Source organism: Callithrix jacchus, chromosome 15, assembly GCF_049354715.1.
Source record: "Callithrix jacchus isolate 240 chromosome 15, calJac240_pri, whole genome shotgun sequence".
Lineage (NCBI taxonomy): Eukaryota > Metazoa > Chordata > Mammalia > Primates > Cebidae > Callithrix > Callithrix jacchus.
Genome location: NC_133516.1, coordinates 78,574,074 through 78,600,482, shown reverse-complemented (window position 1 = coordinate 78,600,482; position 26,409 = coordinate 78,574,074). Strand labels below are relative to the sequence as shown.

The 26,409-nt window shown below is 40.0% G+C and overlaps 1 protein-coding gene across 44 annotated transcripts in view; it reads left to right on the top strand.

The window, feature by feature from the left end:
• KALRN (kalirin RhoGEF kinase) overlaps positions 1 to 26,409 on the top strand; it is a 659,576-nt gene that overhangs the window by 377,615 nt on the left and 255,552 nt on the right. For all 44 annotated transcript variants that reach the window (XM_078351912.1, XM_078351911.1, XM_078351910.1 and 41 more), the window contains 4 exons: positions 7,745 to 7,927; positions 9,179 to 9,297; positions 15,097 to 15,163; positions 15,743 to 15,852. In XM_078351912.1, coding sequence (XP_078208038.1) covers positions 7,745 to 7,927; positions 9,179 to 9,297; positions 15,097 to 15,163; positions 15,743 to 15,852 — 479 coding nt within the window. The remainder of the gene's footprint in view (positions 1 to 7,744; positions 7,928 to 9,178; positions 9,298 to 15,096; positions 15,164 to 15,742; positions 15,853 to 26,409) is intronic.

Here is a 26,409-nt window from a genome sequence, read left to right as displayed (position 1 = left end):
CTTCTACACATAGCAGACACTCAACCCCAGGTTGAGGGTTGCTCTCATTGAGGTCAAGGTGGGAAACATATCCTACCAAGAGATCCCTCGGACACTATAAGGAATGTTTCTCTAGTTTGGTGTGACAAAATTAGGCCCTTAGCCTCATTCCTGAACTGATATTTCAGAAGGGATTATCCACTCTATGAATCCTATCCTATGGACTCTCAATACTGGGGAGGCTTTCCTTGCATCCTTGTGAGCTTTGGGCATTTTTCCCTAATGTGAAAAGCTATTAGCTCAGATAAGAGACTCATTTCAATACCAGCAAAAAGCAAACAGCACAAAGAAAGTGGCAGATGCACAGAACCCTATTCAAATCCAAATTAAAATGGCTTGTGAATTAACAAGTTTGGCTCTATCCACCCCTCTTCAAATAGGGTCGATAATGAGCCATTAACAGGCTGAATAGTATCAGATCCATTGGTGTTTCTGTCAGCATAGGATGGATCACAGCAGATACCCAGAATTTCATAGGATCAAAATCTTTCCGTAATCAAAGTGGTAATGTGGAGAATTATTCAGTCAATTTTATTCATCCTTCCTTTGTAACCTTCTTCATAGGTTTCTCCTCTTTCACATTCACATAGCTACTATCCTAAGCTGTAGTAGGTTCCTAATTGGATTGCATGCCTTTGGCATTTCCTTCCTTCCTATCCCTCCTGCCCTTCATTGCTGTTCATCTTTAAAATGGTACTTTGGTTATATAACCACCCAGATCAAGAACTTTAATGATTTTCCAATTCCTTTAGGATAATGCTCCACAATTCTACAGCTGTGCTACCCTACCTCCCTAGCTTTATCTTCAATTATTATTTTATTCAGGATTTATGCTCCAGCTGAATGGATGTATTCTCTTGCTCTCTGAGAGATATATCATATACTTTTTGGTCTATGTGCCTTTTTCATACATTTCTCTGCCTGGAATACACTATCCTTCCCTCCAGTTTGTCTTTTTAAGAGGAACCCCCGTTTCCAGTCTAGAGCCTCCTCCTCTATGATCCTGCCCACATACCAGGATATGTCCTGGCTCGTCCCTGCACTGCAGCCCTTGTCCATATAACCCTTCACCTGGCACAGACCATCTCTCCTCCAGTAATCTATGCAATGTTATCTCCTGTATAAGCCAACAGGATACTGAAAGACAAGAACCACACTATTCATCTTGAGTTCCCTAGGTTACCTGACTGCATCTTACACATTCAAGGGAGGCTACAACCATTCAGGAATATAGGGAAAAAGGAAGTTTGAGTAGGTTCACTCCCCCTCACTTAGATTTTATGTTAATCTTCTACTTTGGCTTTCTATGTTCTCTGTCCCTCTCGACATAGCTATTATGTCCCAAATCTCAGGGTTATTCATATCAGACTATCTATAGGATAACAAACCCAGCCGAGGAGCTTCTGATTAGAGGCTGCAGCCTCCTGTCCCACCCTAGCCCCACTTTCCAAAGGTAAACCTCTTCTAATCAGCTGTCTTTGATTATAATCTTTATAACCAATGAAATGAATTTGAAATGGAAACCAAATTGACCTTTAACCACGAGAGAATACATATGGTGGCCCTTATGGTTGAATAGGGCAATGGAGTTCATTAAATTTGATACTCTGATCCAAAGGAACAGATCAAGTAGAAGAAACATTATATATAAAAAGATACTTTCTATATAAAAGTTTACAAATAGAATAAAAATGAAATAAAAAGAGTTTGGATGAAGAAAAAAGGAAAACATAATATTCATGTTGTGGTATGCCTATAGACAGTCCATTAAAAGAATAGAAATGGTATTTTCCTATTATGGGTTTAAAAATGTATCGGGGTCAAGGCACATGGGGATTGAAAAGCTTAGTCATCATGACATTTGGAAGAATTCCATTTCTTCTAAAATTAAAACGTTTTTAGATTATTATTTTTTTTTTTCAAATTCCATGGTTTTTACTATATTCACAAGGTTGTGCAAACATTGCCACTGTTTAGTTCCAGAACATTTTCATTACCCTAGAAAGAAACTCCTAGCCCATTAGCAGTCATTCTCCATTCCCTACTCCCTTCAATCCCTGGCAACTGCTCACCTGCTTTCAGTCTCTATGGACTTGCCTGTTTGGGCATTTCATAGAAATGGAATCATCCAATGTGAGGTCTTTTGTGACTGGCTTACTTCCCCTAGCCTAATGCTTTCAGGATTCATCCATGCTTATAGCATGTATTAATCCTTTTTTCCTATTCATTGCTGAATAGCATGTCATTTGATTGATATACTTCTTTTTGTTTACCAGTCATCAGTTGACAGACATTTGGGTTGTTTCCAGCTTTTGGCTATTATAAATAATGCTGCTATAGACCTTTATATTCAAATTTTGGCATGAACATATGTTTTATTTCCCCTATGTGCATACCTGGGAGTGGAATGGCTGGGTTATATGTTTAACTTTTTGAGGAACTGCTGAACTGTTTTCCAAAGTAGCTATACCACTTTATACTCTCATCAGCAATTTGTAAGGGTTCCAGTTTCTCCATATCCTCACCAACACTTGTTATTGTGTCTTTTTATATAGCCATCCTAGAGGGTATGGAATGGTATTCATTGTGGTTTGGATTTGCATTTGCCAATAACTAATAATGTTAAGAAAATACTTTTGACTTCATCTCTGAAAATGAAAGAAGCCATGAGATAAACTGGACTTAATTCATCTTGACAAAAAAAAAAATTAAGCAGTAATGAAAACGACTGGAGCCTTAGCTAACTAAATTTTGTTTTCCTGTGATTCAGATAGTAAGGAAAAGGAACACTGGGGATGTCAGATGGTACTTTAGACGGAGAGAGATAGAATCTAAACAGTTCAGGTAAAAGACAGGCATGATTCTGTTTCTGAGACTCTTTTTGTTTTTTTTGAGACAGAGGTTCACTCTTATCACCCAGGCTGGAGTGCAGTGGTGTGATCTCAGCTCACTGCAACCTCCGCCTCCCAGGTTTAAGTGATTCTCTGTCTCAGCATCCCAAGTGGCTGGTATTACAGGTGCTCACCACCACACCTGGCTAATTTTTATATTTTTAGTAGAGACAGGGTTTCACCATGTTGGCCAGGCTGGTCTTAAACTCCTGACCTCAGGCAATTCACCTGCCTCGGCTTCCCAAAGTACTGGGATTACAGGCGGAGCCACCATGCCTGGCCTTTCTGAGACTCTTAAGAGGAATGTAACTTGTATGTGATGGAAAATTTTGGTGCTTTTATGTATAATAACAAACAGTCCTCTGCCGAATGAATCAGAATATGTGTTTCAAGAAACCTGTTCACCTGCATGAGGAGCTCAGTAAATTCATGTCACAAAAAAATACATTGATAAGGAATATCAATATCAATATTATGATGATCTCATTATAAGGAGTATCAATAATAAAAGGCAAACATGGAAGATTATAATGACATTATAAGATTACTATCAAGAAGACAAAATCTAAAAGACTTATAAAATGTGCTGAAGTCAAAAGGGCTTTAAAAAAGTTTATTCAGAGTGAGGCTCACTGATTAGAGGAAGATTATAACCAAAGGAAAAAAGAAAGGAAAGGAGGAAAAGAGAGGGGTGGGAGGGAAAGAGAGAAGGATAAATAGAAAAAATAGAATTACCAAATCCCTCTTTTGAACCTCTGTCTTTTCCAGCAGATAACTAGAATTCAAAATGGAAAGGCAAAACATAAATTAAGGGAGGTCTAGATTTCCAGGCCCAGATGAATTATGGTACCCAAAGTTTCCCTTCTGGCCACAAGATCATGTCCATATTTCTGAACCCATCATTCAAGAACTGCTGCAGTCTGATCCGCATTATACTAGTTTATATAAGTTACTGTCTTCGGAGGAAAGATTTGAGTTTCAAATGGGTTTAGGTTGAAAGGGAAAAGATATTGTATGGCCACGTGTGGAAATAAAGAAGAGAGAAGCGACATGGCTGAACCTCCCCAAAACCCAGAAAAAGCTCAGTGACTCAGCCCCATGTGAAGAACAAGAAATGTGGCATAGTGTCACCTCTGGACATGAAAACTGGAATGTCACCTGAGACCAAGAGCAGCTCAAGCAGTCACATCATCTGGTCATTGTATGAGAGCAGAGGACCAGAATCTGTGTAATGTTTACCATTTCTATCCCTCAGCTTCCTTTTTCTTCTTCCCCTCTGCTTTCTGTGATTTCACTTCTACTCACAACCAATCACCTAGATCCCTGTCTGTGCAGTTTAAATCCTCAGGGAAACAACCTCAATTAACCCAGAGTATTTCTTACCCCCTATTTAGACATAGCTTTTAGGCCAGCACACCTTAGATAGAAGTTACTGGCTACATCTTGATGGGCTGCCCTTACAAGACAAGTTTTTACCTCTGATCTCAAAAGCTGTGACCAGGCATTTAGCAGGGCATGTGCTGCTACCACAATCATCTATGTATAAGAAAACATTTTAGAATACCCCCAGTGGGGACCGTGGCCATGGCTGGTGTCTCAGTGGGCTTATCCAATGCATGGGCCAAATTTATCATCTACTTCTTCCCAAAAAAAAAGAAAAAACCTTCAACTCTTGCTGATCTAGCTTTACTCGCCTCCAAACACAAGATTTACTCATTCGTTTATTCAGACAACATTGATGGTATGCTTACTATTTTCCAGACACTGGAGATACACAAAAGAATAAGATGTAATACCTAAGGGTTCACGGTCTAATGAAGGAGACATAAATAAGGTGTTATATGCTAAAATAGAGGCATGTATGTGATACTGTGGGACCACTGGGAAGGGCCTCACCCACTTAGCTTGTGAGGAGGAGAGGAGAGGAAAAAGGGCATTGGATCAAGAGTGGGGATGAGCAGGAACCACTCATCACAGCAGGAAGGGCATGTGACATTGAACACGGCTGCAGTGTAGGGAATGGAGAGAAGTGGAGACAGGGCTGCTACAAAGGTAAGTGGGGCCACATGGGGAAAGTCCTGTCTACACTGCTCATTTTACTGTCTCTTTGCCTCTCTAGGCCCTACACATACCTAGAATACTCTTGGTCACAAACCATTTGCTTTGTTGACTCTCAATCACAATTTTGATGCTTTAGGATATAATTTTCTCTGATAGAACTGCCCTAGTATGGCTGCTGCCACCAACTGGCTGTAAAACCCTTTCTCATAGGTGGAGTCACTTTACCAAGAGCAGAGAATATGTATTTCCAAGACTTTTCATAAAAATTGGTGTTTGTGGGCCAGGCGCGGTGGCTCACGACTGTAATCCCAGAACTTTTGGAGGCTGAGGTGGGTGGATCACGAGATCAAGAGATCGAGACCATCCTGGTCAACAAGGTGAAACCCTGTCTCTACTAAAAATACAAAAATTAGCTGGGCATGGTGGTGCGCGCCTGTAGTCCCAGCTACTTGGGAGGCTGAGGCAGGAGAATTGCTTGAACCCAGGAGGCGGAGGTTGCAGTGAGCCGAGATCGCACCATTGCACTCCAGCCTGGGTAACAACAGCGAAACTCCGTCTCAAAAAAAAAATTGATGTTTGTTTTAAGTAAATATAAAGCCAAAGAAAACTGTTTTCAGGAAAAATGAAAATAAAAAACACCCTACATGCAGTAAGATGAAAGTTCTCAGGATGCCTAGACACTGGAGATACACACATGAATAAGATGATTAAAAAGAGGGGTTGAGTAATTATAGTTTAGATAGAATTAAGTAGATTCTATTTTGAATATAATCTGCTAATTCTCTCTTAACCAATTCCCTGTTATTACTCTACCTTTACATGGCTGAGGAGATGTTTCTGCTATCCTCACACCCACCTCCTTTCCTTCACACCAAAGCTGTCTTGGCCTTTATCTCCTAATGTCAGGTACCAGCCTACTGTCCCGAGATAGAAGAGGCTTCTATATGCTGAGTGAGCTCCTGGAGAGCTGGATCCCTGATCCCTGGCCATGCATGCAGCAGGCAGAGCACTCTTCATTCGCCTCTCTGAAACCCTCTTTTTCTGGCATTTCTTGGGAGCGTTGGTCTCTCATGGGAGGAGCTGTAGATGAGCCTGGAAGGAGCAGGTAGGGTGAGGATAATAGAATAAAGAAAGGAGGGCTCTTTTGTTTTTTCCCCTATTGCTCCAGTGATGTCCTGCCTCAGTTTCCCTGTTAGCTAGATTTTAGCCTGGTTTAAACCTTGGACCTACTTGCCTCCAGTCCAAAAGATAATTTTTCTTCTTAGAATGGTATTTTAATATTCTTTCCTTTCCCTGAGCAATTTTAGAGTTTGAAAATCCAAACTTGAGATTAAAAAAAAAAAATGAGCAGCAGTCTGTTGTTGGTTGTCTCTCTCATTCCCATGTCTTACCCAGCTTAAGTACTGCCTCTTCGTGAGACCTTCCCTACCCATGCCTGTCCACCTTCATTTCCTCCTTTTAAAATTCCTATAGTGTTAACTCTACATTCTCCCATTTTGACATTCAATTATATAATGCCCTGAGTTGTTTAAGTACTCTGTATGAAATGAACATTTTTTTCCTTTTGTTTAACCCCCAAGCCCAGCCCTATAGCTCTCTACACAGTACTATTGACCAACTAGGTATTGAACAAAGTCTTGCTAAAAATGAAATTAACCCGGTAAACATCAGAGTTCTACTTTACCTAGTCCTGTGACAGATGGTGGCTTCATTAACTTCTTTCTCCTGCTCTCAAATGGAAACTAAAGACAAGATTCTGGTAGTGACAGGGACAGAGTTAACTCTTAAATCTGCTCATTATATTTATTTAGATCCTGGCATGTGCCAACTGACATGATGTTTAGAACTGATACAGTGGAGGGAGGGAAGTAGGAACTAAAGGGCAGAGACAAATAGGCTCTGTTGCTTACTGGTAGCATGAAGTTGGACCAACCCTAAGCCTCTCTAAGCCTCAGATTTTTTTCATCTGTGGTTCAAAGAGACCTGCATCACTTCCCTCCACCTACTTCCTAAGGATGTGTCAAATCTCAAAAGGCTTTCAGAAACAGTAACACATTATGCAAATTAGTATGCAAAGCATACTAATGTAAGAGATTCTTACATCAATAATAATGGCTACTGTTTATGGCTTACTGAGTTCTTACTATGTTCTACTGTACTGAGAATCCTACATTTATCAACTCATTTAATACACCAACTCTTTGAAGTAGGATCAGCCCTCTGTATCTACAGGATTCAACCAACCATGAACTGAAAATGTTTTCTTCAAATGGATAGTTGTGTCTGTACTGAACATATACAGACATTTTTGTCGTCATTCCCTAAACCATATAGAATAACAACTATTTATTTAGTATTTACATTGTATTAGGTATTGTAAGTAATCTAGAGATGATTTGAAGTGTTCCTAAGGATGTGGGTAAGTTATAAGCAAACATTTGTTAAATAAGGAACTTGAGTATCTGGATTTTGGTATCCATGGGGGGTCCTGGAACCAGTCCCCCACCCCACCAGCAACACTGGGGGACGACTGTACTATTATGATTCCCTTTTTGCAGATGAAGAAATGGAGGCACAGAGGGTTTAAATAACTTGCTCAAAATCTCCCAGTTAATCATGACAAAGCTGGGATACAAACCCAGGTAGCCAGCTATGAGGTATCTATGGATGCTCTGAACAGAAAAAGAGGATTTGGGGTGAAGGGGCAGGAGAATAAATATAATCCAATAACTTACGGCCATCTTTTGGGGCAGCAAACAAAGGAGAAGGTGAAGCTTCTGATTCAGCTGGCCGATAGCTTTGTGGAAAAAGGCCACATTCATGCCACGGAGATAAGGAAATGGGTGACAACGGTGGACAAGCACTACAGAGATTTCTCCCTGAGGATGGGGAAGTACCGGTACTCCCTGGAGAAAGCCTTGGGAGTCAACACAGAGGTAGGCAGGGGCACTGGCCTTGGGACATCCTCCCTTTTCACCTCCTTCAGCACCACTGCCCTTGTCACCATGGAAGAAAAGCATGTTTCCACAGCAGTACTTCTGAGCTGTACTGTTGACCCCTAGAGGACTTGCCCTGTGTGGCTTTTCTAGTGGGGAGTGCCGGGTGGATCTTGCTGATCCATTAACCTCCAGCCTTCTGTGATTAGTACTCTATATGTTACAAAATTGACTGGCCATTGTTGGGGCCTATGGATACAGAACAGTTTTTTTCTGTATAGTGTTAACTGTTGACTTTGAGAAATAAAAGCTTTATCTTGGCTTCATAAGTGCCATCTTCTACCCAATTATGTTAATCAGCAAATGATTAGAGTCCCCAGTATATATAATAGTACTCTTTCAAGAATAAGGGGTACAATTTTTACAAGGGTTTATTTGACATTTCAACTGAACAGAGGTACAATTTGCCATGAACCAGGGCAGATGGACTTTTAATCTATTCTTTATAATAGGGGTTAGTAACCTGTGAATTAAGAGCTAAATACAGCCTGGCAATTTAATCCTAGGACGTTTAGTTCTTAAATCAAATAGGCTCATGATCTGAAGCAGAGCAGCCTGGAGAGTGAAGTGGCCAAACCACCTAAAGTTAAGAGAGTTAATATCTCCCCCAGGTTTTAATCTGTGAGTTTTTATCTAGGAAGTTCCATCAAATATAAATACCAAATGGTGGTTAAAATTAGCAGGGATGAGTGATGAGAAAGGTCAGCCATTGTTCTGTTATTTAGCTTTCTGTTTCCAAGGGAAATCACTTGTTTAAATAAATATATTTGGTTTGATTATTTTCTTTTGCCAAATGAATGATGTTTTTTTATCTGTATGTGTTTTTATTTCGCATATATTTTAAATGGTTAAGAATCAGTCTTAGACTAATTTATGGATGTGTGTGTTTAGATTTAATTAGGACCAAAGGCCTTGGGGAAATAGACAACTAATTATCAAATGTGTTTATAGTTTTTTCTTACTGTGGATATTTACCCTAAACATTTGATCTGAACGTTTTCTTTCTTTCTTATTTGAAAAAATAATAATGATCCCATGAAGAAGAGTGCTTATGGGTGTGAGTCTGCAAGAGACCTCATGTTTTTATCCTTCTCCATTATCTTTTTTCCCCCTTTTACTACCTCCCTCACCTCGAGTGAGTTGCTTTCCCATAGCATCACAAGGTGACCTCTGTGATCCCTCCATGTGCAGGATAATAAGGACCTGGAGCTGGACATCATCCCCGCAAGCCTTTCGGATCGGGAGGTCAAGCTGCGGGATGCCAACCATGAGGTCAATGAAGAGAAGCGGAAGTCAGCCCGGAAGAAAGAGTACGTGTTGGCTTCCGCCCGGCTAGCTGGCTTCCAGTGACTATGCTGGGCTTTCACCACCACTTGTCCCTTTGGATAGCTTAATATGTCCTCGTGACCACCTACAGGGATTGGGATAGATAGACATAATGTTTGCATTGAGAATATGGGTTCCCTCTGAAGGCTTTTAAGTCTCTCCAGCCTGCCCTTCACCTGAATTCTCTTCATATATCAGTAACTTCCTAGACAAAACCTTCCTCATGGATTATCACATTTTACTTCACAATCCCGAAATGACATGGAACAAACCAAATATTTTTTCTTTTCCTCTACATTTAATTCTCCCTTCTTATTTTCTTTTTTTATATATATTTTTTAATTTTTAATTTTTTGAGACAGAGTTTCACTGTGTCATCCAGGAATGGAGTGCAGTGGCATGATCTCAGCTCACTGCAACCTCCCCCTTCCAGGTTCAAGTGATTCTCCATTCTCAGCCTCCCAAGTAGCTGGGATTACAGGCATGCACCACCATGCCTAGCTCATTTTTGTATTTTTAGTAGAGATGGGGTTTCACCATGTTGGCCAGGCTGGTCTCTGACTCCTGATCTCAAGTGATCTGCCCATCTGAACCTCCCAAAGTGCTGGGATTATAGGCATGAGCCACCGCATACAGCCTCTCCCTTCTGATTTTCTAATTCCCATTGATAGTGTCACTAACCTTCTAGCTTTTATCAGAAATCTGAATTACTTGCAAAAACTTCCCATAGCTTTCCTGGTGCTAGTCCCTGCCCAGTTCACCTGCACAGCGATGCCAGGTTTACCTTTCTGGACTAACATTTTATTATTGCTAATACCAAATACTCTTCTTACCACAAGCACCTACATTTGTTATGTCGTAAACATTACATTAAGTGCCTTCACATACATTTTCTCTTTCTATCTTCCTATCACTTCTCTCAAGTAGCTATGATTATTCCCATTTTACATATAGTCAGACTTAGAAAAGCCAAGTAACTTTCCCCAAACCACACAGATGGTGAGTATTGAAGCCAGAATTTAATCCAGCTTTGACTCTTCAATCTTCTTTGATTTCTTTCCATTATGTCTCTCACCAGTTTCAAATTTTAAATGTTTGCTTCTACCCCCAGAATAATGATAAAACTCCTCAAGGTGTTATCTTTTGGCCTCACCTAAGTCAATCTTACTTCAAAGTACTTTCTAGTTGAGATTGCACCTTTCAGTCAGATCATTTTTACTGACTCCTCTCAGGTCTAAGAATAAGTTGTATGTAATTGAGAATGCTGTACTTTCTGTTTGTTCTTTTCCCTTCCTTTTTTTCTGTTTGGTTTTATTTTGCTCTCTGTAAGTCCTATTAATTCTTTAAAATCCAATTCCTATCATATACCTCTATAAATTCTTTATCTACAACTCCCACTGTCATTGGCCCATCTGTTTTATAAACTCCTTTACTTCTTTTCTGTACCAACTCCCATTTTACTTATTCAACCAGTTCATAAGCATACCTCTTTAACTAGATTGTAGACTCCTTAAAAATAAGAAGTTTTTTATACTCTCTTGTATGAATCAAAGGACTAGGAGAATAATAAAGATAACATAATTATTGATCAAGAAAAGCTCATAGTCAGGCAGGGCATGGTAGCTCTTGCTTGTAACTGGGAGGCTGAGGTGGGCAGATCACCTGAAGCCAGGAGTTCAAGATCAGCCTGGCCAACGTGGCAAAAACCTGTCTGTACTAAAAAAATATGAAACTTAGCTGGGTGTGGTGATGCGCATCTGTAATCCCAGCTACTTGGGAGGCTGAGGCATGAGAATCCCTTGAATCCAGGAGGCGAGGTTGCAGTGAGCCAAAATTATGCCACTGCACTCCAGCCTAGGCGACAGAGCAAGACTCCATCTCAAAATAGAAGAGAAAGAAAAAGAAAATCCTACAGAATATAATTGGATATAGAAATTGAAACCTTGAGGAAAGGACAAGACATTATCTAAAATCACACAATAAGTAAGGACTGTAACATCAATCTCTTAACTTGAAGTTGAGGGGATATACCATTGGGCCGGAAGAAAATAAGGCATGCTTTAGGAGGCATTCCAATGCCAGACGGGCCCTCCCCTCACTTGGTCTAGGTATTCAGATTTCAAAAGGAAGAAATAGATACTTGGGAATTGGTCCACTGAGTGAATTGTAGATGTTAAATGTAAAGCTGCCACCTAAGTTTACTCCTAGGTCAGCAGCACTAGCACATGAGGAGATGAGGCAGAGGAAAATAGGGAAAAAGAGAGTAGAGAGAGGATGCTGAGATTCAAACATTTTGGAAGAATCTGAAGTTGCCAGAGGTTTTCATAAATCGAACTCTGTTTTCTCAGAATAAGAATGAATAGGGGCCAGAATTCATTTAGTGAGTTGGAACCAACTTATCATTAGATTCCTGCTCTGCTCTCTAAGTATCTCAGCTCCACTCCCAGAAAAGCCCTGACTCCAGGTAGGCAAAACACGTTTTTCTTCTTTGGTTGTTTGGTAGGGCGTTGTTTACCAATACTTCACTCTAATCAAAAGTTATAGGGCATTGGAAAGAGGAAACAATGAACCGTGCCAATCTTATAAACCATTTCTTGACACTCTGCTTCCTTTATATTGTGGTTACAGAGTCACACATATCCAGAGTTTTCTGGAGGACTTTATGAAGAATGTTTTGAAACTCTGTTTGGGAATTACTAGAAAAGAAAAATAGTATGTCCTAAGATTAAAAAGCTCTGTGTAGTTTCTTTGATCAAGATGAAGTAGGACCACAGGTTCCTTGGAGCTCAAGAAACTGAAGTTGCTCTGTGAAGTCAGAGCTTGTTCATATGGGGAGTGTATTCGTTTGTCAGGGCTGCTGTAACCAAGTTCCTCAGATTGGGTTGTTTAAAGAGCAGAAATGTGTTGTCTCACAGTTCTGGGGGCTAGAAGCCTAAAATCAAGGTGTCAGCAGGGTTGATTCCTTCTGAGGGCAGTGAGGAGACAAGGGACAATCTGTTCTAGGCCTCTCTCCTTAGCTTGTACATGGCTGTTTCTGTGCTAATGTGGCATAATCCCAGAATATATGCCTATATCAAAAATTCCCCTTTTATAAGAACATCAGTCTTTAGATTCAGGGGCAACTCTGGTACTACAGCGATACTGTTTCCAAATAAAACTAAAATCTGAAGTATTAGAGGTTAGGAGTTTGGCATATGAATTTCAGGGGGGTCATAATTCAGCCCATACCTGAGAGGGGAATGAGGGGACTACACCTGGCCAGATCTTCCTCCTTAGTTCCTTCTGTGACACTAAATAGCCAGAAGAAATTAAAGGATGGATGAAAAATAAAGCAAAATGGGGTGGGGATAGCAGCGCTGAATTGTGCAGAAAGACAGGTAAAACTGCAGGAAGCAAATGGAAGCAAAAGAACAATTCCAGAAAACCTAAGGCAATACAATCAAAGACACGTTTTCAAAGCCCGCCAGTTTATGTGCCTTCTGGTCTCCCTTCTGTCCTAGTTTCATAGCAATCTACAGCTCATTTAATCATGAAATGTTTCCTGAGCACCTACCATGCACTAGGCATGTTGCTTATGTGATCTTGTTTCATACTTGCCCTAAGTTCTGTGTGATCAGCTGTTTTATAAGTAAGGAGTCTGAGAACTAGAGGGGCAAGTCCTATCTCTGATTGTAATTCAGTTCCTATCTGTCTGACTCCAAAGCTTATACACTTTTTATTCTACCAATAGAATTCAATTCAAAGAATAGAAAAATAGTGGCTAATTAACTTCTATAAAAGGGAAGTTTTGAGTTAGCACTTTATTTTTTTAAATTTCAGTAGGTTTTTAGGGAACATGTGGTGTTTGGTTACATGAATAAGTTCTTCAGTGGTGATTTCTGAAATTTCGGTGCACCTATCACGTGAGCAGTGTACACGGCACCCAGTGTGTAGTCTTTTATCCCTCACCCCTCTCCTGCCCTTCCCTTGAGTCCCCAGAGTCCATTGTATCATTCTTATGCCTTTGTGTCCTCATAGCTTAGCTCCCACTTAGGAGTGAGAACATACACTGTTTGGTTTTCCGTTCCTGAGTTACTTCACTTAGTATGATGAATCGGTGCTTCAATTTTAATAGAAAGGCAACTGAAAGAAAATGTATATTGCTTTAAGGAAAAAGTCCCACAAAGATAAAAGTCCAGGAGAAGATGCTGCTCATTTAATATTTCTTATGAAATTTCTAAAAGGGGACACTTTGGGGACAGTATTTCTCAAAATGTTCATGTGGTGGGACACCTGGAAATAGGGATGCTCATTATGAACTGCATGAAAAACTGATATATAAAATGTAAGACATATGCATAAATAGATAGTTCGTGCTAAATTACATTTCATATGCCAGTTGGCAAGCACAATTTCTAATAAAAATTTATGAAAATAAAGTAGAATACGCCACAATGAGGCCAAGCGCCGTAAGTTTAACAAGTGCCCAAGCACATTGTGTTCTTTAGAGGCCCAAGGAGGAAGAGAACCCTCTCTTTTTTTTTTTGAGACGGAGTTTCGCTCTTGTTACCCAGGCTGGAGTGCAATGGCGCCATCTCGGCTCACCGCAACCTCCGCCTCCTGGGTTCAAGCAATTCTCCTGCCTCAGCCTCCCGAGTAGCTGGGACTACAGGCACGCGCCACCATGCCTAGCTAATTTTTGTATTTTTAGTAGAGATGGGGTTTCACCATGTTGACCAGATGGTCTCGATCTCTTGACCTCATGATCCACCCCCCTCGGCCTCCCAAAGTGCTGGGATTATAGGCGTGAGCCACAGCCGAGAACCCTCTCTTTAAAGCTGCATAGCACACACTTTTCTTTATTGGGGAGTGAAAAGCAGTCACTTACTATTAATTTATACTGTGCTTATGGTTGCATGTTTTGCTTTCTATACATCTGTTTATACTGTAAACAAGTCCCATTGGAAATAGTATTGAAATAGCTAAAAGGATAATTTAGGTCAGAGGTCAGAAAATATAGACAAAATTTGACCCACCAACTATTTTATATAGTCTATAAACGAAAATTATCTTTTATATTTTTAAATAATTGGGAGAATTATCGAAAGAAGAATATTCTGTAACGTGAAAATTAGATAAAATTCAAATTTTAGTGTCCATAAATGCTTTTATTGGAACACAGCCACACTTTTTTTTTTTTTACACATTGTCTAGGGCTCCTTTCACATGACAACAGCAAAGTTGAGTGGTTGCGGCAGAGACTGAATTGCCCACAGAGATATCTGGCTCTTTATAGAAAAGTTGCTAACCCCTGATCTGGCATATTGGACATCTTTCTTGGCTTTGAAACCTGGTATATTATGGTACTAAGAACTGTTTTGATATACATCTACAAACTCTGCTGATCAGGAATCATCATTCTGGGAGCTGTAAGAAAAATGTGGAAAGCTGAGATTCACGCTATCCAGTTAGTGAGACAGAGTATGAACAGTCCTGCATGCCTGTACTCACATGAATATCACCATAGAATCACAAGTATTAATAGCAGGAGTTGGGTGGAAAAGGACCTAGCTGAGCACAAACCTGCTAAAGGGATGTAGAGCCAGTGGTCACAGTTAAGAGTGACTCATAGGAAGATACTTGTAGGAGAGGAAAGGAATTTTGAAGAAAGGAAAAGACCTGTTGATGAAGTAGAAAAATAGGACATTTTAGAATGTCATACATGCTGGGGTGGGGAAGGGAAGTTTTAACAAAGAGAGACATTATATCTCTAACTAACTAAAAGGCCATTTGTTTCCTTCTAGATTTATTATGGCTGAACTACTCCAGACAGAGAAGGCTTATGTAAGGGATTTACATGAGTGCTTAGAGGTGAGTCTTCCAGTAATCCATTCACAGCTGTATTGGAAAAATGACATCCTTGCCAGCATCAAGTCCTCTACTGGAACTTGGTGCTCTTGGTCTTCTCCCAGAGAGTAATGAATTAAAAAGCCAGCCAGAGGAAATCTTTCTCCTAAAGTCAATAATAATTGCATGGGAGTTTAAAGTACTTTTGAAAAGAAAGTCTAAACTTTTCTCAGACTGGAGCTAGACCCAGGAAAAAGAAGTATATAAGGCACTTCAATTCAAAATGAAACCATGACACAGTCAATGAATTTAAATTGGGCATGAAAATCTGCATCCTGTCCCCCCGCCATACACACATACTCAAATCCACACACATTTAATAAATAACAAGAGACTGTGGAGTTTGTGTCCTTGCTAAAGTTCAGGGTAATGAAATATTCAGATTTTTTCTTTCTCTTATGTTTACTTAACATGTCACTTTTTCACCTCTACATGCATTTACAGTTTGAGTCTTGCCCCACAAGTTTGAACACCTGTTTATTTTGTTTGTATTTTATATGGCATGCCAGACTTGCCAGTGATGAAACTGTTACTGTCTTACAGACCTACCTGTGGGAAATGACCAGTGGTGTGGAGGAGATCCCCCCTGGGATCCTCAATAAAGAGCATATCATCTTTGGCAACATCCAAGAGATCTACGATTTCCATAACAAGTAGGTTTGTGGAGGGTCTCAGAGGTGCACACTTAGGGCTGTAAATACCAGACAACAGGGTTCCCAACAAGTGGATCAAAGGTGATAGGTGAATCTTACCTGGTCAGTGTTCTAAGGCAGTTGCTGTCAGACTTCTTTCCTACTCACTCCCCTTTCTCTGTAATTGTCCAAAAGTCCTAGTGGAGAGTGAAGTCACATATTCAGCAGTGATCCTCTCCATCTCTCCTCAGCATCCTCATGTACTCATTGAGAAGCAATACCCAGCTTTGAAGAAAAAAAAGTAGCATCTCCGCATTACATCTTGTGGGAAATCCTGACGTTAGAATTCATCGGAAGCTAATGAATTCCACTTTGTGGTCTTGGGGTTTTGAATTCCATCGAAGTTTTCTTTCAACCTAAATATTTCCTCCATCCTCATTTTATTTCATATTCCTTGACAGCTTAGAGGGAAGAACATCAACTGACACTCTGTTTTGTTGGAATAAGTAGAATCGTAGAGCCCTAAAACTTCACAAGTCATTGTTTCTAACTTGATTTAAGAATCTTTCCCACGCTGTGCAAAACAGTATGTTCCATGGTTAACAGAGGATCAGCAAAAAATTGGCATGATTAATTACATAACTAACCAATGAAAATACGTAACACAAATAGAGAGAATCTCAGGACACAAAGAAGAACATTGGCATGAAGTCTTAGTGCTCTCTCAGGACCCTGCTGCAGAGCAGTGCTAAGTCAGCCTAGCTGAGGCATTTACTGAGTTGTGTAGGCTTGTTGAAGATAGGAGGACCATGTGTGCAGGTGTAGCGGCCACCTTGAGGCAAGACTCCAGAACAGCACCGTCCCATGGAGTCTTCTGCACTGATGGACATGTTCTACATCTGCAGCATCCAGTACAGCAGCACTAGATATGGGTGGCTAAAGAACATTTGAAATGCGGCCAGTGCTACTAAGGAATGGAATTTTCCATTTTATTTAATTTTAATAGATTTAGATGTAAATAGACCACAAGTAACAAGTGGCTGCCATATCTGGTATCTCAGCTCTGGAATAGCCCTGTGCTAAGAATGACCAAGAGGAAAGCAAGAATTGGGTGTAAAAGGATCCTGGGCTGTAATAGGTCCAGATAAGGAGTGGAGAGTCATTCCTCTCTTATCAACTCCTGGTTATTAATTCCTGGTATGTCAACAGATGGCATCAGTTTAAAGAGAACATAATGTATGTAGCTCCCATGACATGCAAACTTTGTCAGATTATTAAAGCAATAAACTTTAGGGGTAAAAACAACCTTTTGATTTTCTGAAATATGTGATAAAAGTTCCCAGTCTTTTGTTTTTTAATCATAAATTTTAACACTATCCATTTGGTTTGTCTGGAAATTTCCAGACATAGAAATGCTTATCATTGATAAGATCCCAATAAAACTATTTGACCATTGATCCCAAATTCCATCATCTGAGCCCAGCTCAGTATCATCCCATCTCCCTCAGGATATCTGAGAAGACATCGAACTGGCAAACGGTAAGTCATGTTACTTTACTTTTCTGCCTTCTGGTCTCTTGGATTTAGTCAACAAGTCTCACTTTCCCCATGTTCTTAGCAAACTGACTAAATATGGAAACCTAGATATCACAGCATACACTTCCTGGGAGCTCTATACTTGCCAATCATATTATAAGGGGAATTAATATATGTTTCAAAATTGACCTCTTGTAACAAAATAGCTAACATAATCATGCCTTATTCTGCTGTCATGATATCACTGGTAAGCCATGGTAAATAGTTTTGTAGTTTTTTAAATAGCTTAAAATCTGCCTACCAGTTACAATATATAGTTCTAAGAAATCCTTTTAAAAAATCAAATTAAACCATAGAGAATGCCCTATGCTGTAAATACAGAATAAATCTAACTATCAAGAACACTGCTACCCAGCACATTTAGAACATTATGAAGAAACAAGAAGAAAATAACAACTAGCCTCTCAACAACCAGAAGAGATGTCACAAAAATTAAGTTCTTACGTTTTGATAGAAGCATCTTTCTATCCTCCCTAACAACCACTTTGCCTCTTGATTATATAGTTTGGAGGCCTACAGCAATTTAAAAACAGCAAATAAGAATCAAGAACTTGAGCGAGTAGTGGGATAGATACCAGCAACATAAAGTAAGACCTGACAGGAAAGAAGACAGATAAACTGCAAAAGCAATAGGCAATAGAACCAAAGAAATCACAGTGGTCAAGGCCTACTCAGTATTGATGCAAATCATTCTATATTCCATGAAAGGGCCTAATACAGCCACTGTGTTACAGCATAGCATAATATTTAATATTAATGGTAACCTTGAGTCATTAATATGTTCTACACTAAAGGAAAAGAACTCTAGTGTATTTAGAAAGCTATTGACCAAAAATAAATTAATAGTTTAAATTATCCACAATTTAAGGAAACATCTAAGAAAATCAAGCTTCATATTAATTTCCTACAGGATCTGTGGACTGAGGCTTTACTATACTCATAATGTATGCTTTCTACTTGTGTCATGCAAATTTTGATTAATGAAGAAAATATAACACCTCTAAAATCTCTAATAAATAAGACATAAAATGGCAGTTAGCCAACTTACAAAATGCAAGAATTGTAAACTAAGGGACAGCTTAGAGGGGAGAACATCTTTCACTGCATAATCAGGTGCCTGGCACATAAGTAACCATTGGGTAAATGTTTGTTTGGTAGGTGAATGCATGGATGAGTAAACTAAAAATAAGATTACAATTTGAAGACTTATGGCTAACACCATTCAAGTCATAATTTAATCTTCTGTTTGTAAAAGTCCTAAAACTGAAAAGACCATTAGGTATGATTTTTCCCCCATCACTATAAGAACCGTCTGGAAGAGCAAAGTCATTTAATTTCTACGTGATGCAGTTTCTTGGAAGCTTCTTACTGGTGGACCATATAGTTGTCCTAATACTTATTTATTCTTCAAAAATACTTCTCTGAAACGGTCACTTCTCAACATGAAATAAAAAAATCAAAGGGTACTTTTTAACCCCAATTGCTTGTATGATTCCAAAGTTGCAATTAAGCACTGTCTAACAGAAACATGCTCCTCTCATTTCTAGTGAATAGCTCAGGCTATGTGCCTGTCATCGAGAGAGAGCCTATGGGAGGGAGAGCAGGAGGGAGACGTATTGAGTGACTGAGAGATTGAGAAAAGGATTGAGATTTACACTACCTTGCTAACTTAATTAGCTAAGTCACTAGAAAATTAGCACCTAGACCAAGGGTTATGTGGTGAATACATATCTTAGCTAGATAGTATTGATCTGTCTAAATGGTGTCACTTTGAAAAATTGCAACCAGGATTAGTTCTCTCTCTTGCTCTGTGTGTGTGTGTGTGCATGCGTGTGTGTGCATGCACGTGTGTGTGCACGCACGTGTGTGTGTGATCTGTCTCAAGGACCTTTGTTTTTATAGGTATTGAATGGGGAAATTCCCAAGCACCAAAACTTCTTTTAAAAACAGTTTGATGTGTAGAATTTAATACCTGCAAACATTGGCTTTAACAGAAATTGAAGTGGAATGATACTTCGTTTTGCCCTTTACTCTCCCCGTTTTGTACTACATCTCTTTCCTACAGAAGTAACTATATAGATCATGAAATTTACTTATTTACACAAGACTTAGACTTATTTTGACTGCATTTTATATGCATTCCTGGAGCACTCAGACAAGAGAATATATTCCATAAGTAGATCCCCAGACAGTATTGGTTACAGATAAAGAGACAAACCTAGAGGAACCTGTAACTTGCCCAGTGTATGCCCCTCCCCTTTCCTTAAAGGTCAGGTGTTGGATTCCAGGACTTGGTCTCCCACTTCAATACTCTCTCCCCTTCTCTCACTCCCTAGACCACCAATGGTGGCTGCCACATCTGGCTGGTTTAATTCATAGTTAACTAGGTTCCTTGTGGATCTCAAAAATTGATGAATATTTCTACCCATTTCTCCCAGAGCTATGTGATTCTTGTGCCACACCCCTACAACAATTACCTGAAATGAATCAGTTTTCAACAAGGTCTAAAAATTCAAGTTGGGGACCAACCACCAAGGCTAGAAGCCCCTCCTGCATACTCCCTCTCTTCAGGCTTGGCTAGAAACTATTAGATTTGGCCTTGGCTACCAGCCACTGCCCTCCCAGCCGGGTGTTCCCTGCCTAAGGTGAAAGGAACAGGACCAGAGCTGTGTGAGGCTGAGCTGGGAGCACTGGGCAGGCCAAGGCCAGCCAGGAGCTGTGAGGGGTGAGCAGCAGGGGTAGAATCAAGGCTGGGAAATTTAGGGAGGGACACTCCAATGAGAGACTGAACCACAGCCACATTTGGGTCATCTTCCCAGAGTTCCTCCTTTGGGCCAAAGATGTACTAGATTGGAGATGAAACTGGTACCCTGTGATCAAACCCAGCCTCTGCCCTCTGAGTACTGAGAAGGACATACCTGTCTGTGATAAGGGTTAAAGGTGGGCACAAATGGAGTGCAAAGAAAATAGCCTCAGTTGAAGAATAGGAAAGGCTTCCTGGAGAAGGGGGCGTTTTAGATAGAATTTAAATAAGAGGGGGGATTTTTACAGGCAGAGATGGCTTCCTTGATGATGGAATAAAGTTTGAACGAAGGCCCTGCAAGGGAGAAAAGTGGTGAAGTCTAGCAGGGAGCTGGAGAGAGGCAATAGGAAGTTTGGGAGTGGGGCTCCATCCTGGTTCATGGGAAGCAGAGAGAGGTCCCACTGTCACACTCCCAGGTAGGTTGTGTCTTATCAAACCATGTCTTACAGAGATAGTACAAGTCGGAAATATGGGGAGAGACAAAAGGAGGAGAGAGAGCTATATGGATAGGGATAAGTGAGAAAACAGTGAAGTGGGCAGATCATAAGGAGAAAGGAAAGGTAAAGAAGGAGGAAAGTAGGAGAGCAAGAGGGAGGCAATAGTGGGGAGAAGGCAGATAAGTAGGGGACGTAGACAGGGAGGGAGGTAGATAGGTAGATCCATCTGGGGAAAGAAGCCCTAGGAGAAGGGGAGGGAATGAGGAAAAAGAGAGCGAGGGAAAGAGATGGTTAAAGACCTAGACTTTCCCAGAGTTACAATCCTCTTGCAGGAGAAAGAGCAAGGTGGTGTTTTTCAAACCATTTTTATCATGAATCAAAGAAAAAGACTGTACATTATGCCCTAATATATATATGCATATCTACTATATATAACAGGGAAGTTAAAATTCGAAAAACAACACCTGCATTATGGGTGATGCACTGTGATATTCGGTATTAGGTTTTATTTCTTCCTCCTCTTTTTTAAAATTCTGGTTGCTACCCAGTTGATCCATGGCCACATGGTGAGGCGCTGGCACCACCAGGTGGTGAGAGAGGGGATGTGTAGCTCAGGCCCCCAGGGAAAGACCACCGTGCCAGACTACTGCTGCCTTTTCCTCCCTCTTTGCCCCTCCTACCCCTTCCCAACACACATACCCTTGCTTAAAATGTGTATGTTCTATGCTTTCTAAGCTTCTTCCCCCACTCAAAATGCCTTTGATATTAGTGGTTTCTCACTTATAGAAAATCATAGAATTATCAAATATAAAACCCCAAAATAAATCTTTAAAGATAATATAGTTCTCCCTTGCCCTATAGAAACTGAAACTTAAAAAGATTTGTGATTTGTCCAAACCAATTAGTGACACAGCTGAAGAATCCAGCTGTCATTTTCTTAATAGTCAAATGTTAAGGAAAGAGGAATAGGAAGACCTGTTGTGATTTTTCTTTGGTTCCCCAAACCCACATTTGAAGAGGTAACTTGCAGAACTCATCAGAGGAGCCCTATGCAAATGTAGCTGTGGTCTTGTTACTGTGTTTTTGTTTGTATTTTCAGTAAGCTGTCAACATTGGGGCATATTATAGACATTGGGGAATACCCAAAGCAAGACAAAGTCTAAACATTTTGTTTGGATGTATCAAAGTCTGTTAATTTTACACACTAATTTCTTAGCATCCACGCCTGCTTGCTAAACGGCACCTTAATGGAGATGAGTAACATTAAGTATAAGATAAAACTTTTGTATTTTATTTTAACATTAAACTTGGTATAATTCTGTGCAAATAGCTTTATTCATCTTGTTACACAAATTAGACAAAGTGAGAAAATATTGGCAAAGACATATTCAACAGGTAGCCATGCAGCAAGGTAAATTTTGCTGCTTGTGGTTGGAGGCTGAGTGTGATGGGCCGAATGGGAGTCCAGCCCTGCAGACCTTTCCTCTTTATCCCTAACCTGGGCTAAAGTGTCAAGTGTGAAATGAAGGGACAGAGCCAGCACCTTTCCCTGGGTGTACATGACTCTCCATTAGTTTGATATCTGCTCCAATATGCTAACCAGCTATCTTAGCCCCTACAGTCTAGAGCCTCTTGTATTCTAGGCTCTGAATCTGCCTGGTCATTATTGGATTCTTTTTTTTTTTTTTTTTTTTTGAGATGGAGTTTCGCTCTTGTTACCCAGGCTGGAGTGCAATGGCACAATCTCGGCTCACCGCAACCTCCGCCTCCTGGGTTCAGGCAATTCTCCTGCCTCAGCCTCCCGAGTAGCTGGGATTACAGGCATGCGCCACCATGCCCAGCTAATTTTTGTATTTTTAGTAGATACGGGGTTTCACCTTGTTGACCAGGATGGTCTCGATCTCTTGACCTCGTGATCCACCCGCCTCGGCCTCCCAAAGTGCTGGGATTACAGGCTTGAGCCACCGCGCCCGGCCTTATTGGATTCTTTAGACATAATCTCTAGCTCTACTTGCATGAAAGCAGTAACCCAGCCTTGCTTTGAAAAGAAGGCAACATCCTGGGCTTCCTGCAAATACCTGAACCTCACACCTTTCTCCCCGCCTCATTTCCAACTTAATTTTTAAATGTATGCTCCACATTGTTCCTCTTTTTCCCATCACCACAACAGGCCCCTTCCCCTTATCACCACCTCTGGCATTCTAGCAAGTAAATGCACATTGACGCACAAGGTCATCAAACAGATATTTCCATTTAGATGCAGACGGCACCCTTGATGTAAAGTCTGTTTGCTGACAAGATTGTGAGCCCCTCAATGAAGGATACACTTCCCCAGAAGCAGTGAGACTCTAGACTAAATTCACCTTGAGAGAGAATAACAAAACCACTCCGGTACCTTTGGAAGAGGGCTGCTTCTATAATACTTAATGACAAAACTCAGTAAGCTTTCTGTTAATCAATGCCAGCAGTTTCATTTCCTGGGATTCTGTACAAAGCCAAAGGGAAGGATTTTCCTCATAAAGTAACTGCATAATATATTATATTGTAATAATTTAATAGAGTAATGACATTGCTTTGATCTTGACATTTCTTTAAAAGTTTTGTTCCTTTCTGAAAGAACCCTAGACATTAACACAAACAAATGACTTGCTTTGCTCATTCTTTCACAATTTATTACATGTAATTATTGGAGTGGTAAGAGCCAGATTGTTGCTAAAGAACAGCTAAGGTGAAATGTTCCATCATTTGTGAAGAGAGTTGTGAGCTGTTATGCTTTACTTTAAATTCATCATGTCTATTTGAGATAAGTGGAATGATATTGATCAGACTTACATAATCTGTAATCTTCATAAGTTTCAAATTAAGAAGCAAAACAGAGTTTAATATTGCCACTTTCAACAATTACATTGAGATGGTGATAATTATCTTATTCAGACTTATCAATTGATATGCCTGACACAAGCTGAATAGGTTTTATTTTTTAAATTCTTTCCTTTCTCCTCCTAAATTAAATCCTATAGAGCCGAGGTAGGATTTGCCATCTGGAAGCATCCTGGAATCCAGGACAGTTGCCTTTAAATCCTGATCTATGGACTGGATGTGTGGGAATTACCCAGGAAGTTTTTCTAAACAATGCATTTACCCAGATAGTAACCCCAGAGGGCAATGCACAACCAGGTGTGGGGACCACTAACTAGAGTTTTCCAAGAATGTTTCCTGAGACAAAGTCTGATACTCGCCCCAAAAGTGTTGCACTCACAAATAAGTTTGGGAAGCACTGCATATTGTATTTACTTCAGTGGTTTATAGTGTAACTCATCATATTATAGAATTTTGGAAGTTCTTCAGGAAAGAAACCAGCTTAGCCCAACATTTCCCAAACAAGTGATAGGTCACCGTGGAATCCAATTTTTGCATAATAACCTATCAAGATTTTCCCAGGATATAGTTTAGGAGAAAGTAACCTGCTGCAGATTTTTCAGCAAGGGCTTGGTAGGGAGTTCCCCCTAGATGTGTCTCCAGGAGTGGGGAAGAGTGTCAGATATATGTGTTTATGAAAGAGAATGTGAGTTTATTAAGATTGAGAAACACTGATCGTGAACAACTACTATTTACTTAATGTCTACTGTGTTTCCAGGCACTGGATTGGGTTCTTTTTACCTGTGGATTTACTAAATCCTTAAAAGCACTCCCACAAAGTTGTTATTTATTTTTATTTTTATCTTTTTTGAGATGGAGTTTAGCTCTTAATGCCCAGGCTGGAGTGCAGTGGCACAATCTCAGCTCACTGCAACCTCTGCCTCTTCCCGAGTAGCTGAGATTACAGGAGCCCTCCACCATGCCCAGCTGATTTTTTGTATTTTTAGTAGAGATGGGGTTTTATCATGTTGGCCAGGCTGGTCTCGAACTCCTGACCTCAGGTGATCCATCTGCCTTGGCAAAGTTGTTATTTAAAGATGAGGGGAATGAGGCTTTGGAAGGAAAGACCCCTTCGCAACTGTGACCAAGTGTGAACTCTGGTTCTTTAACTTGTGCTTAGTTGTGGGAGGAGAAGAAAGTGAGACCTGGGGGTAGGTAGATGGGTGAACTAGTAATAGCTGCTGTTAAAACCTTCATTTTACAGAAAGACATTGATCATGAAAATTATAAGCTGTACATTTAATTCTGGTTATAGTGTTTTTGTTTCCTGAGGTTTTTCAAATTGTGCATCTTCCCACAGGTTTTTGGTAGCTGCTATCACAAAAGTCAGGGTATTGCTCTATTTAAATTGGTAAGATTTTAAATAAAATTACTAGCACTCTTTCTCTCTATCACTGATCAATTCTTTAGACATAATGATCTTTGTTTACTTCAAATTAAAGTGAGAGGCCAACTGTTCTTGGGTCGTAAGTAATGACTCTCTGTGAGTCATGATGGGTGTCCTTGCAACTTCTGAAACAATAAAACAATTTTATGTCCTGTGTGGAATGTCCTGATCCAGGCTGTTTTACCATTTATTTTACTACTCTTCAAGGAGAAGAGCCCAGGCAGGGGACGGCAGTTCATGCCTGTAGTCTCAGCTCATTGGGAGGTCAAGGCAAGAGGATTGCTTGAGCTCAGGAGTTTGAGACCAGCCTGGGCAACATGGCAAGACCTCATCTCTATTATTTAAATTTTTTAAATTTTAAATTAAATATATATAAGTATATATATGAATGTATGTGTACCTGTGTGTGTGTATATATGATAATGAGCCAGATTGATTCTTTTCTCAACAAAAAAAAAGAGTATATTTTTCCCTTTGGGTCTTAAGTGTGATCCTCAATTGTAACATTATATAGCACTTTTTAAAATTTGCATTTAAATGGTCATATTAAGTATATACTAGTTTAAATGTGTCATATATATATATAATTTTTTTTTTGAGACACAGTCTTGCTCTGTCATCCAGGATGGAATGCAGTGGCATATCCTGGGATCACTGCACCTTCTGACTCCCTGGTTCAAGTGATTCTCCTGCCTCAGCCTCCCGAGTAGCTGGGATTACAGGCACGTGGCACCACGCCCAGCGAATTTTTTTATTTTTAGTAGAGACGGGTTTCACCATGTTGGCCAGGATGGTCTTGATTTCCTGACCTCATGATCCGCCCATCTCAGCCTCCCAAAGTGCTGGGATTACAGGTGTGAGCCACTGCACCCAGCCACTTGTAGTTCTTTAAAAAGTAGCAACAAATATGACACTTTATTGACCTTGAGCACTACATATTTGGGCATTTCTGAAGCCCAAATTGCATTATAATTCCTCTATGATTCAGATCAGAATATTCTAAAATCACATATATAAGGACAAAGATGATGATCACCAACTGGATACTACTTGGGAGTCCCCCAGATTTTTTTAAATGGCTTTTTTTCTTATTATTAAAGCAGTGCTCATTTATTGTAGAAAAATTACAGATGGAAAAATAAGTCACCTATTACTGCATCAACTATCATTAGCATTTTTGCTTTGCAAATAGGACCTTCCAAACATTTTTAATTGCACATATATAATTTTAAGCTCTGAAACGTCATCTATGTCACTGAAGGAGGAACACATGCAACGCTTATGTGAAAGCCATAACCACTTGTAATTAATTATAACATACTGCCAAAATGTGAGCAATAGAAGCTAGGTAGAGTTGGTCAAAAACCTTTTTCCCCTCTATGGTTCAGGTAAGTAGTAGAGTTAAGCAGAACCACTTTATATCTTATAATTCAAGT